The sequence below is a fragment of the Talpa europaea genome, assembly GCF_964194135.1.
Source record: "Talpa europaea genome assembly, chromosome: 14".
In the NCBI taxonomy this organism is placed as follows: domain Eukaryota; kingdom Metazoa; phylum Chordata; class Mammalia; order Eulipotyphla; family Talpidae; genus Talpa; species Talpa europaea.
In genome coordinates this window covers 50,152,950-50,166,227 of record NC_140082.1, presented here as the reverse complement: position 1 = coordinate 50,166,227, position 13,278 = coordinate 50,152,950, and the positions used below count along the sequence as shown (strand labels likewise).

The window sequence follows — 13,278 nt, the reverse complement described above, 5'->3', positions numbered from 1 at the left end:
AGACATTTATAGTATCTCTGTTAACACTGACTTTAATTGATGGTTAAATCTTTCATTTAGCATGTATATATTTCTTCAATTTCCAAAAGTCAATGAAAACAGCACAAAACTAGTCACTAGTTTTGTGGGACTAGTCACAAAAATAGGCATTTTCCTATTTGAAAATTGCCTATTACTAAGTTAGTGGAAAAGATCCCATTTGTAGTGAAAAGCAGGGCCAGACTAGAGCTAGAGAACCTGGCGATCAGTGCTAGTACCTCTGTTTACCAGCTCTGTGACTGCTGCCAAGGCATTGAGCAACTCTATGAGCTATGTCCCTACTGGAAAAACTGAAATAATAACACATAAATCAGTGTGCAGTCATGGAAATGTAAGCAAATATATTGTGAGAGTATATGTGAAAAAGCAAGGTTCTAAATATTTAAACATTCAGAGAGTATGGAAGATGATATGATATTACCACTAACACTAATACTAAATGTGCTATATTTAAAGTTCAATGCACTAATTACACTGGGATGAATATATTCATTTCCATAATCAGTCAAATATAAAGTGCTACCACTTTCTTCTTAAGGGATACAAACTGATATAAAAATATAGAAATGAAATATAGAAATGAAACTACTGCCACACTCCCACTATGAAGCAGTATGTGATATACTGGGATTATATAGAAAGTTGTTTTGTTTTTACTTTTGTAATATAAATTTTATTAATTTTATTTATAAATCTTTGAAGTTAATCATTAGGAAATTTATGCAATCATTGTTCCTCAGCCTCTCTCTCACTTGTGAAGCCAACTATAAATGCTGGCACAGGACTCGTGCTGCTACACACAATTGAGGCTAAAAGAAGTGGAAACACCAAAGAGAAAAAGGAAAGTGACTTATTTCTTTCCATTTTCAGTTTTCACATGAAATTTCAATTATCATTTTTTTCTAAGTGGCTTAGAAATCAATGTGTGTTGTCTGTATATGTTAAACTTGATTTAAAAATACAACTTTCAGCCTAAAGACTGATGATTTTTCAATTGTCTAGGTAACTAAACCATCCTTCAATGAACCTGCCAATAATATCATTCCCTCTAGTCAAGAAAAATGGTCCAAAAACTAATGTGTAGAGGGAAAAAATCAATATAATTGTTACATGTCACCGCAAAGCAGAATGAGTGAGAAAAAGTTAAGTTCTCAGGAAGATGTATTAACAGAATCTGGGAATAAATTTCAAAACATGTACCGGACCATACTGCCAGCCAAGTTCTATTTTATTCATAACCCAGAGTTCATGGATATTCTCTGCCAGTTTTTCTCTTATCCTCTCGAGGTGAGGAGGTAGCACAATCTAAAACAAAAAACGAAAAGACACATCAGAAACAATGCATCAAAACACAATGCTAATTGTCCTCACTGTGAATTGAATTAAATAAAACTGTCTCAAACCATTAATATGTCATCATAATACTAGTTCTAGACTTTCTATTATAATGGATTGATAGTTATATTACACACATATTCTTATATAACTAGAGATCTAAACACCCAGAAGGTAAATGTTGGGACTTCTTTTTTTTTAAAGATTTATTTATTTATTTATTTTTATTTTATTTATTTATACAAGCACTGGGTATAGTCAGAGAGGGGAGCAGAGCAAGCAGAAGGACCGAAGCACACTGCTGAGGGGAGCAGCAGGCTGCAGGAGAGGTCTGAGCCCCATGCGGGACCCTCCTCTGGTGGCCGGGGAGCAGCCAGGGATCGAACGGGCGCTGCAGAGGCTGCAGGCAGCTTCGTAACCCAGCGCACAACCACTGCGCCACCAGGGAGGCCCGTTGGGACTTTTTTTTTAATAGCTTAGATTTCAAATTAATTTATGAACAAAATTTAGGAATAAAAAAATGGAGTATGTGGACAACATGTTAGGAAAGATGTCTTAACAGATATAGGATAACTATATAATTATAGTTATGATATAGCTCTAATAGATGTAGGATAACCATATAACTATGCAGGGTAAATAGTGCTCACTATTTAAAAAAAGAAATCACCCCAGAGGTCCTTTTCTTTCAAATTATGTTTATTGAGGTAAAGTGTTTTATATCATTGTCTCTGCTTTCACCCCCCCAAATACTTAAATCAACCTAGACAATATCCACAGTGCCATAATGAAGGCAATTCAGTACCCAAAGGATAATACCTGGCTCTTTGGGTCTACCAATATCTGATTGCACAGATGTGTGCTCCCATTAAATATGCTCTGTTAAAACTCCATAGTTTTAGTGTTTTCCAAATGGGGGGGGTTGAAGGGATTATTTCATGTTCCCATTTAAAAGAGGAAATTTAACAACCTCTTCATAAAAAACACAAAATGTTTTTCATGGTGACACTCGTATGTCGCCTCATAACTAGTCCCACAACAAAGAGAACATGTAAATGCCTCCTATGTCTATTGATGAATCAGTTTCCACAGGGAGCAGGTTATCTCTGCTTCCTTTCCTTGAAATGTAGAGTAGAGGTTATGTAGGTCTCAGAAATCCTAAAGTGTTACCACTGCATAATCCAATTCTCCATTCCACTCATTTCTATCCTCCCTATCATGTTTACTGCTAAACTTTGACAGCACTATACATATCCTGCTACCTAGCAGCAAGAAACAATACAAACTTAATTTTAGCCATGAACAAAACTTGTTTGTTTCTATTGCTACATGAAGAAAAGAAATAGGGCTCAAGGAGCTAAACACATTTGCTAAACTGTGGCTTCCACAGCCTGATCTTAATTGCACTTTAAATTCTAGAATTTTAAGGCACCTGGCTTGTATCCACTGGGATTGGTGTGAAGGCGGCTTGTGTCAGCGGAACTGTGGGGCCCAGTAGGTCCCGTGTGTAAGTTCTTTCTTGCTTGTACTCTCGGCTATGTTCCACTTTCAACTTTTCTTTTGGCAGAACAGCTTCATAACAAGGAGCATATCCAGGTGGAGGAAGGAATTTAAATTCTCCATGTCTCCCCCCAAGCAGAAAGCGTACCCTAAAAAGGATATGACGCAGGATCAATTATATCTCTGTAAAAATTTATTAATAAACAAAAGAATGAATGATTAATGAAAGGCAATCAGTTTTTTTCTCCACTAGTAGCACCATAATATCTGCACCTTAGTGTCTAAGAGTCTTTAATCATACAAGGCAAAAATCTTACTAAATTTGTGTTAATAGATCAGCAAAATCTTAGCACTCATTGAAGAAATAACAAAAGTACCTGTATCACATTCCTATGTAAATGAAATACCTATCCAAAAATAGGTATAAATTGGTGCCCAAATAATAAAAAGATGAAGAGCTGGTATGATTTAAATATCTATATACTTAAAAATAAAGTATAAAGATATCACAAAAGGAAGGGAAAAAGTGATTTTCAAGTTTAATTTTCAAGTGAATTTCCTTTGAGGAGATGTACACAGTTATACTTTCTTTTGCTGAAGTAACTTATTTCTTATTCTTACTCAACACTAACAACCATACTAAAATCCTTTATAGATCATATTCATTTAATTAAAAATAGTTTTACACGTGGTGTTTGGTTATTCCAACACCATTTGTTGAAGAGACTTTCCTCTTTCAATTGTATGATGTTGGTTCCTTTGTTATAAATTAACTGTCCATACATATGTGGGCTTTTTCTGGGCTCTCAATTCTATTCCAATGATCTGTGCATCTATTTTTAACTCCAATACCATACTGTTTTGATTACTATAAAGTTTTGTAGCATAGTCTGAAGTGTGGGAGTGTGATAACTCCTTCTTTTTTGTCAGAATCTCTTTGTCTATTCCAGGTCTTCTGTAGTCCCTATAAACCTCAGCAATATTTGCTCTATTTCTTCGGGGAATTCCACTGAACCCTTGATAAGGAGGGCATTGAATCTGCATATTTCTTTGGGTAAGACTGCCATTTTTATAATGCTAAATCTTCCAATCCATGAATTACGAATAACAGTGTAAGAAAAACTAGACAGCTACATGCAAAAGAATTAAACTAGACCACTATCTCACATCATACACAAAAACTAACTCAAAATGGTTTAGACTTGCATATAAAACCTGAAACCAATAAAACACAGAGAAGAAGACATAGGCAATACACTCTGAAACAGTGGTTTCAGTGTCACCATTAGAAACCAGATTATAATGACAAAAGAAGTAAAGGAAAAATAAACAAATAGTACTACATCAAACAAAGTGCATCTATTCAACAAAAGAAACTATATTTAAAATGAAAGACACCCTACCAAATGAGAGAAAATACTTGTACACCATGCATCTGACAAAAACTAAGATCCATGATCTACAAAGAACTCATATAACTCGCAACAACAAAACAACCCAATTTGAAAATGGACAAAAGAACTAAATAGATACTTCTCCATAGAAGACATATGGGTGGTCAACAGGCACATGAAAATATGCTTATCATCACTTATCATCAGGGAAATGCAAATCAAAACCACAAAGAGATACCACCTTACATATATGAGAATGGCATTTATTAAAAAGCAGAAACACATGTTGGGGAAGGTATGGAGGAAAAGAAACCATCATACACCATTAGTGGGAATGTAGGCTGATCGAGCTTCTATGAAAAAATAATATGGAGGTTTCTCAAAACATTATAAATAGAGCTGACATATGATTCAGCAATTTCATGATGAAGAATGCAATTTAAAGGGATATATGCACTCCTATGTCCACTGCCATACTACTTACGATAGTCAAGTTATGGAAACAACTTAAGTGTCCAATAAAAATGAGTGGACAAAGACGATGTGATAGATTGGGTTGTCAGAAAAGTCATGTCATATTTTTTCTATGTTTGTCAAGCAAAATGTGTCATGACTTTTCCGACAGCCCAACATATACACAATGGAATACTATTCAGATTTTTTTTTTAAATAGAAAACTTTCCACCTGCAGCAACCTGGGTGGAACTGAATGGGGAGTATGTTAAAAGAAAAGTCAAAAGAAGACAGACATATATATATACCCACTATATACACACACACACACACACACACACTATATATATATATACATATATATATAGTATACACTATAGTACAGTAAATATAGCATATAGTGTGTATGTGTGTATGTGTGTGTGTATGCTATATATATATATAATACACACACAAATATTGGATGATTTCATTCATATATAGAATATAAGAAACTGAATCAAAATAAAGCTGACAAATTGGAGTGCCAAGCTGAGGCTAGCAGAAGGGGAGGGTGTGGAAGGAGGCCCAGTAGATAATGGTGGAGAATTATTCATGCTTTGGTGGTGAGTGTGATGGGGTAACATATATCTCAAGAGGTACAAGTCTACACCTGTAAATCAAATATAGTATTGTAAACCAATGTTACCTCAGTAAAAACAGTTTTAATCTTAGTCCCACTGAACAACACTTTTTTGAAACACAGGTAAATAATACTGATTTGTTGGAAAACAAATTCAAATTTTCATTTCCTTATAATTCTTTTTAAAATTTGTGTTTTTGTTCATGCCAATAAATATAAAATTAAATAAAAAACAAAGAACAAAAAGTGAAGAAACACTTTTTGAGATTTCTACAGAAAAAAAAATTGATTTATATAAATACACCAGGAAAAGTTTTAGACATGGATAGTTAATATTTCATGACCCCTATGTCCCTTCTTCAATATAATGTTTTGTAACTCTGAATTTTTCCTGTGAGTAGAATTATGATGAAAAAAATAACCAAAATTAATGAATGGTCAGTAGTAATAAGGAAACCATTCTCATTAAGTAGATACATGCATATGTTAATAGGGTATTCTCTTTCACAACAGACCATCACTTATTAAAGTTCTCTTGGTCAAACCCAAGGAATTATCATTTAAATTTAGCTTTACATCTGCTAATATCAAAAAATTAAAATGCTAGAGGAAACCATGTTAGCCAATGGAAAATAAGTAGACAACTGAGAAGTGTAAAAGATAGAGGGCAATACAGATAAAGCACTACCTTGATCAAAAATAAACAAACAAACAGAAAAAACTTCTGTATAAATGAAAGGGTTTGAACTTGCATGGGGTCAGTAGGAGGTAGGGTGGGGAATATGGCAAAAATTAACATAAAATTAATGAATTTAAATATAAGGAAGTCGTGTCATTTTTTTGTTCATATCTCCTTCTTGAATGAAAACATAAACTTAAAAGGACTTGAAATATCTCAGGGCACTGGTCTGAGGGAAAATTAGTAGACTGTCCAGATCTAAATGGTAGAATATTTGGCAAAGCATTCAACCTCCTGAGATTCCCTTCTTGGGTGAACCTCACCTCTTCCCTCAAGGAACAGGTAAAATGCCCTGTGGACAGACACCCAGGAGCCAGAGGGAAGGTTAATGAAGAAGGAGCATAGCAAATGCAGTCTTCTGTAAAAGCATGAAAAGTAAGAAGGGGAACAGACCCAAAACATAGAAATACTAACTTTATTCCTGCAGAGAAACTCACAACTGGAAAGAAGAGGCCATCGATGTTGAAATTTTCAAACATTCCTTGAACGGGTTGTCCATTAATTCGGAATGAGATGCTTGGGGCACTGAGATCTAAACAGCAACTGATGACATCATCAGTTCTCAACAGATGTTGGTTTGGTGAACTTACAGTACGAGCAATACAACCTATGGGGGGAAAACATTGGAAAGGTAATATACTTTTATCTCAGAGAATCATCTTCAGAGCCAAAGCCAAAGACTTGAATGGTGGCAAATCAAAGCTCAATACCAAAACAGAATAAATCTTGAATGCATGTAAAAGTAAAGTTAAATCCTTTGTCCAAATATGTTGCTTTTTCATAGGAGCCATGCTGCTATCTTTTTCTAAAATGAACCCTCGGAAAGTGCAGAAATTTCTATGTGTGAATGAATGGCATTTGATGCAGAAATCATCGCAGAACTGATAATGTAATGTTCTCAGAGGAAAATTTCCGAGTTCAAATAGCTACTAGTTCAACTCCTACTAGTTGTACGACCATCAACAAATTATTTAATCTCTCTAAACTCTTGACTGCCTGTAAAACAAATGCTATCACCTTGCAGAGTTGTTTATGATTAAATTAATGGCTCACTAACACACAGAATCTCAGACACAACAGATATTTTATGTCCATCCTTTTTTTCAAACAACTAATCCACTTTATAAAATAAAAATATGTCAGGATAATTTCAGCGAAACATGTGATCATTCACCCCTGCATTGTTTATTAAGGGAAAAATATATATCAGTTAATAATTATTTTACAATTTATTTCGTAGATCTTGGTTGAGTTCTTCAACACAGCAGGGCACAGTCTGCATCATGAAAATGATGTTTGATAAATGTCATTTCTTGCTGTGACCAATTCATAACCTAAACCCATTCTTGACTATATCAGAACTCCTTTGTTAGTAAGTCTCACAGTGGAAAATAAAGAGTATAAGTTTCTCCAAAACACATATAATCACAAACACAAAACATACAAAATTTCTCATTTTCAAAAAAGATTAAAAATAGACTTCAAGATACAAGTTTTGCATTTTTGACACCTTTTTTTTTATTTCCAGCATGCTAAGATATTTTTTACCAACAGTAGATCCGAAATGCCAATAGTAGAGTATATATATCTACTTTTAAAATGTGTGCATTTTTTATTTTGCCAATATTCAAATCTGCAACAATAAATTCACTATACTGATTCCTTTAGAGTTCCTAGAATATAATGGCAGTTTTTTTTTTCATATGAAAGCAATGTAGCTCAAGTAAAAGATCTATATCCTTATTTTCATCAAAATCTGTTACTGATCAAAATGGTATTACACAGATATTTACTATAATTCACATACATTGCTGTCAAGGGATATTTATTATGCTATTGTCAATGACTACCTAAAGTCACCATGGGAAACAGTTTTGCAATACCTGAAACAAACAGGTAAGATAGATAACTAGTGAACATCTGAAGGCCCATAGTTTTCACTGCACTCACATTGTTGAATCCCTTAGAAGCATTTTCAGGTTTCATTTATATCAGCTCTTATCAAATCCAAATGGGAATTACATTACTGTTCTCTGCATTGGGCAGAAAGGAAGAAAGCAGAATCTGATTTACAGGCCCTAATCCCAAGTCTGTATCCATCTTCCCTCTACTCTTCTATGACATTCCTCTGTACTTCTGTATTTAATTTCTCCAAAAGCATCAAGATTTTTTCATACACTTGGCCTTTACAACCACTGGAGTTTGGAAGCCCCAAAACCAAGTGTGCATTCACAAAGAGGGCATGGAAAAACACTGTGCAAAGTTTAAATTGGAAATAATAAATGAAGATATAACACAAAACCTTGCTGATCAGCCGAATTCTGACTCCAGGAAACATCTCCACTATCCAATTATAAAAAAAAGGTTCAAAAGAATGTGTTCTATCCCAGAATCGCAGACAAATGATACTTTTAATTCTATTTCAATATATAGGAAAGGAAAATAGAAGATTATCTGAATTACTATGAACTTAACCTTGGTAGATTAGTAACAAGTCAATTAATTTACATTTGTCTGTTGACTATGAATCTAAAATCAGCAAAATGTTAAACAAATCACAGTTGATTGACATCACACACCTTTCACTTCTGGTATGATAGGTGCATATTTTCTTGTCATTTAAAAATGTCAAATATTTCCCATGGAAATGAAGTTTCAAGAAAATTTTCTCCTGAAATCCCACAACCTACAGTCCTTTCTGTGATATTTTCATAGATTCACTGAATCTTTTGTGTTATTCTTTAAAAAAAAAAAAATTATTTATTTATTTTAATTAATTTATGCATGCATGCAAGCACTGGGTATAGTCAGAAGTGCCGGAGGGTGAGAGAATTCACCAGAGCCAGAGCGGGGAACAGAACAGGCAGACTGACGAAATACACTGTTGAGGGGAGCAGTGGGCGCTGCAGGAGAGGTGTGTTGTGCCATGTGGGACCCTCGCTGGCGGCCGGGGATCGAACAAGCGCTGCAGAGGCTGTGGGCAGCCTTACAGCCCAGCGCTCAACCTCTGCGCCACCAGGGGAAGCCCTTTTGTGTTATTCTTAATTGTTCTGTTTAACATATACAGAACATGCATGGCATAATATGGCAAGATAATTTGAAGCCATTCATCATTGTTTTATCAGAGTAATTTCTTTCCTGCCTAATCTTTGTGTAAATCAAGTTAACATATTCCACTCATTCACCTGAGTACCCATTTCCTGCAAAAGGCTACCTAGATGTAAAGAGAGGATAACAACATCTAAAAGTTGAGATATAAATGCATTATAAAATAAACACCAATTCTATTTTATGTTGGTTAGTGTACCAAAGTTCGTATTTTTTGCCTCTGTTTGGTCAGTAGGACAATTTTACTATTTGATCAGGCATTGTGACTCTAGTCCAACCTGCATAGCACAATCTATGTATATAAGACATGCCACACTATTACCGGGAACCAACCCCAAGCCCCAGTGGTTAGACAGAATATCTAAATACAGGTTCATCTCTTCAACACTACTCAGTTATGGACACTGAATAAAGGAAAAGTTCAGTAAGTATTAATATTGGATACAACAACATGGAGTTCTCTAAATACAAATGTACAACCATAAGTCTGAGTTTAATTGAATTTAATTTTTAAATCTCTTCATAAATTATTAGATTTATGAAGCATTAGTAAGTGAATATCACTTCTACTGCATAAGAACAAAGTTCAGGTGACTATATTTTCTATATATGCTAAATGCTATAAAATAATAAGAGAATAATACATTAAATGTACTTTTATATACAAAAGCCATATGTATACAGAATCCAGATGAATTTCAACAGCTAAGAAACATCCACAAAATCAAGAGCTAAATGGAGCCAAACATTTATGGCTCCATTAAAATGGAGCCAATCAAAATATGAGTTTTCATAAATCAAAATGTTATGTTTTAATATATTGATATATTACTCATTTTAAATACTCAATTATCGAAGCTGAGATTGGTAGCTGGTGAAATAAACTAAATATTTATTTTTAAACCCTTCCATATTTTCAAAACAAATGTCATTTGATTACAAACTGACTCATCACAAAATACTTTACAAATTATTGATTCCAACAATTACATTAAGTAGAATTAGTCTATTTCTTCCAATTATTTTTGAGGTTTGTTTTCAGTTTTTTTTTACAGTGGAAGCAAAATCTTCACATATTCCAATTCAATAAGTAAGAAACACAAGTCTTTTGCGGTTGATTTATTAATCAGAAAGCCATACTTAAATACATTGTTCCTAAGCAATACAGTCTCTGGGAAATGTACTATAATTTTAAGTTTCCTTATTTCCCTAGTGAGATTCTGCTTTTTATTTAATGGTTTCATCATTTCAATGTTCAATTTAAGCAGCACCGGAAGTGTGTTGCAAGATTTCCTTCAAGAATGCTGTTAAAAGAAGACAGAGCATACTTACCTGACCAAAGATGAAGACCATCAAATCCATAGGAAAAGAGGTCATCTCCAACACCATTGCCACCCCACTCTTCACCTCCTCCAGGGTAGGGAGAATACCCTTCTGTTGAAGCCCAGCCCACTCGCAGATGAGTTGCTTCAGCTGTCACAAATGGCACTGTGTGGTCCACCATCAACTCATAGTACCACTTCTTATACTGAGCAGAACCTTCACTGACACCCAGGAAAATATTGGGTCTCATGCTTAGAAAGACAGGAAGAGCACATGAGATAAGCCAGGCAAACATTTTTTTTTAAATTTACATCTACATCTCTCTATTTTGAAGTCTGTTTCCCTCAAATGTAACACACACACACACACACACACACACACACAAACGTTTCCAAAACAATGGCAATGCTATTATAACAACCACTGAGGTAGTAGCCTTACAGTTGACATTAAGTGAATGGGGTCTTTTCTCCAGATGACTTGTCAACATAACTTTTTCTTAATTGGCCTTCAGAATCATGTTTAAGGTAAGACAGTATAGATGGTCTTAGAATTTGTGGTTTTATTTTTATTTATTTATTTGTTTGTTTGTTTGTTTTTGTGGGACCCTCGCCGGTGGCCAAGGAACAAATCCGCGCTGCAGAGGCTGCGGGCAGCCTCGCAGCTCAGTGCTCAACCGCTGCGCCACCAGGGGAGGCCCTTTGTGGTTTTATTATTAATCTAGTGCATGTGGACATTTTCCTAAACTAAGCTTTGTGCCACACAGGGAATGGGGCTGGAGCAAATTCTGCTTATAATAAATAAAATGAGGTGATTAATCAGATTTGTTGCTCTCTATTCCTCTCTGTGAAGGGAATTTCTAGTTGCAGATAATTGCATTTTATAAGAGTATTTAGACACTAGGTAATTCAAGGGGCTAGTGAAGTTCTAGGGAAATACCACTTATTAAATGCAGGTACATTACATAAAGAATCATAAAGGAAGCTTTAAATCAAACCTGTTTAAAAAACACAACATAGAAATATATAGCAATCACTATATTTTTGTTCAAAATAGGCTGTGCAGCTTCTAGATATAGCGCCTTAAAATTATTATCACACATAACATTTTCTTAATTGTAAAATGTATTTATCATCAACATTATCATCATTATTATTTTATATAAGAAGGCAGTGTGTCGTGATGGGTATGAGCTCAGTCTCTGAAGTAAAACATGAGTTCCATTTCCAGTTCCAATATTTCAATCAATAAAATATGGATGATAGTAGTACCTGGCACAAACAATGTAGAAAATATGTAAGTGAGTTAGCATAGTGACTGGCACATGATACGCAATGAATGTTTGAGACCTTCAATGATAGATCTGTCTGAAAATGTAGTTGTACTAGCTATCTTAAAATTTATTACTTTCAGACATTCAAATTCAGTTCTTCATTATACACTTTAGTGTTGGTATTAAAGGGGAGTATTGTTATGTATATCCTAAGCTATTAAGCATAACTGTATACAACCATATTCCTTTATATCCCCATCAGCCTGTTCTTAAAGATTTAACTGATAATCCAGCTGCAAGTGAATAGGAATAAAAGCTTTTCTACATTTCTTTGTTATACACAGTCTGCTTGTTTCAGCCACTATTGTCTTTTTTGTAAGTGTTCAGAAGAACTGGAATGTAGGCCAGAGGTGCAGGGGATGAGAGGATTCATCAAAGACTGAGTGGGGAGCAGAACAGGCAGATTTACTGAAATACACTGCTAAGGGGAGCAGTTGGCAAGACAGAAGAGGTCTGCTGCATCATATGTTGGTTAGCTCCCTGGCCATGGATTGAACTCCAGGGTACAGGTGATAGCGCTGAGATTTAACTCCTAGGCCACCAAGGAGGCCCAGCCATTATGGCTATTATCACATCTGATTGATAGAAAACTTACACCACTCACTGAGAAAATAGGTAAAATACTTTTCTTATTAATTTATTAATGTGGAAATATATTCTGCTTCTGATGATTTTACGCAGAATATATGGAAATAATTTCATACCAGTACCAGAAAACTGGTTTTAGATGTCTTGATCAACTATGGTTTTACCTTGCATGACTACTACTCATAATCTAGAAAATGTCAGCAAATGGTTTTTATTGTTTGAATTATAGAATTAAATAATTGTTGACACAGGGATAACCTTTTTTTTTCTGGTTTTGTTTTGTAAAGCAAAGCTGATATCTATGAGCATGAAAATAAATGTAAAACTTTCCCAAAACAGCATAAATTAGACAACAGCATTCACTATGTACCTATCAGCAACCCAAGCAATTGGGGCATGAAGCGACAGATGATGGAACAGAGATAAATGATATTAGTAAAACAAATAGACTATGTCTTAGTGATAAAAACAGAACATGGATTATTTTGTTATGTCACCTATTTGGTATACTGCCTATCTGAATCTACCTGCTGACATGATTCACAAGGCGCGTCTGCAATAATAGGTCCCTTCCAGGCAAGAGATTGTCACAGATGAGATGCTGGTTAGAACGCACTGCTACTCCATGGCAAACACAGAGAGAGCATAAAACATCCAGGACCTGGAAAGATAAATCACTCTCAGCTGACTCTAATTCCTTTTCAGACCCAAGTAGTTGTAGCATTTTCTTTCCACAAGGCAACACATTCCCTCCAGTTACCTCTGACCCAGTCACTGAAACATGACATCAACCTGTCCACTTTACAGCTTTCTTTCATACACAAATTGAGAACTACTCACTCTC

General features: G+C 34.8%; 1 protein-coding gene across 1 annotated transcript in view; it reads right to left on the bottom strand.

Annotated features, from left to right (window-relative positions):
* The window catches only part of RYR2 (ryanodine receptor 2), a gene marked incomplete at both ends in the record, with an annotated part of 627,990 nt that overhangs the window by 261,545 nt on the left and 353,167 nt on the right, over positions 1 to 13,278 (bottom strand). The window contains 5 exon segments of the mRNA XM_084254295.1: positions 1,240 to 1,344; positions 2,807 to 3,023; positions 6,497 to 6,689; positions 10,523 to 10,764; positions 12,962 to 13,095. Of these exon segments, the coding sequence (XP_084110421.1) occupies positions 1,240 to 1,344; positions 2,807 to 3,023; positions 6,497 to 6,689; positions 10,523 to 10,764; positions 12,962 to 13,095 (891 nt within the window).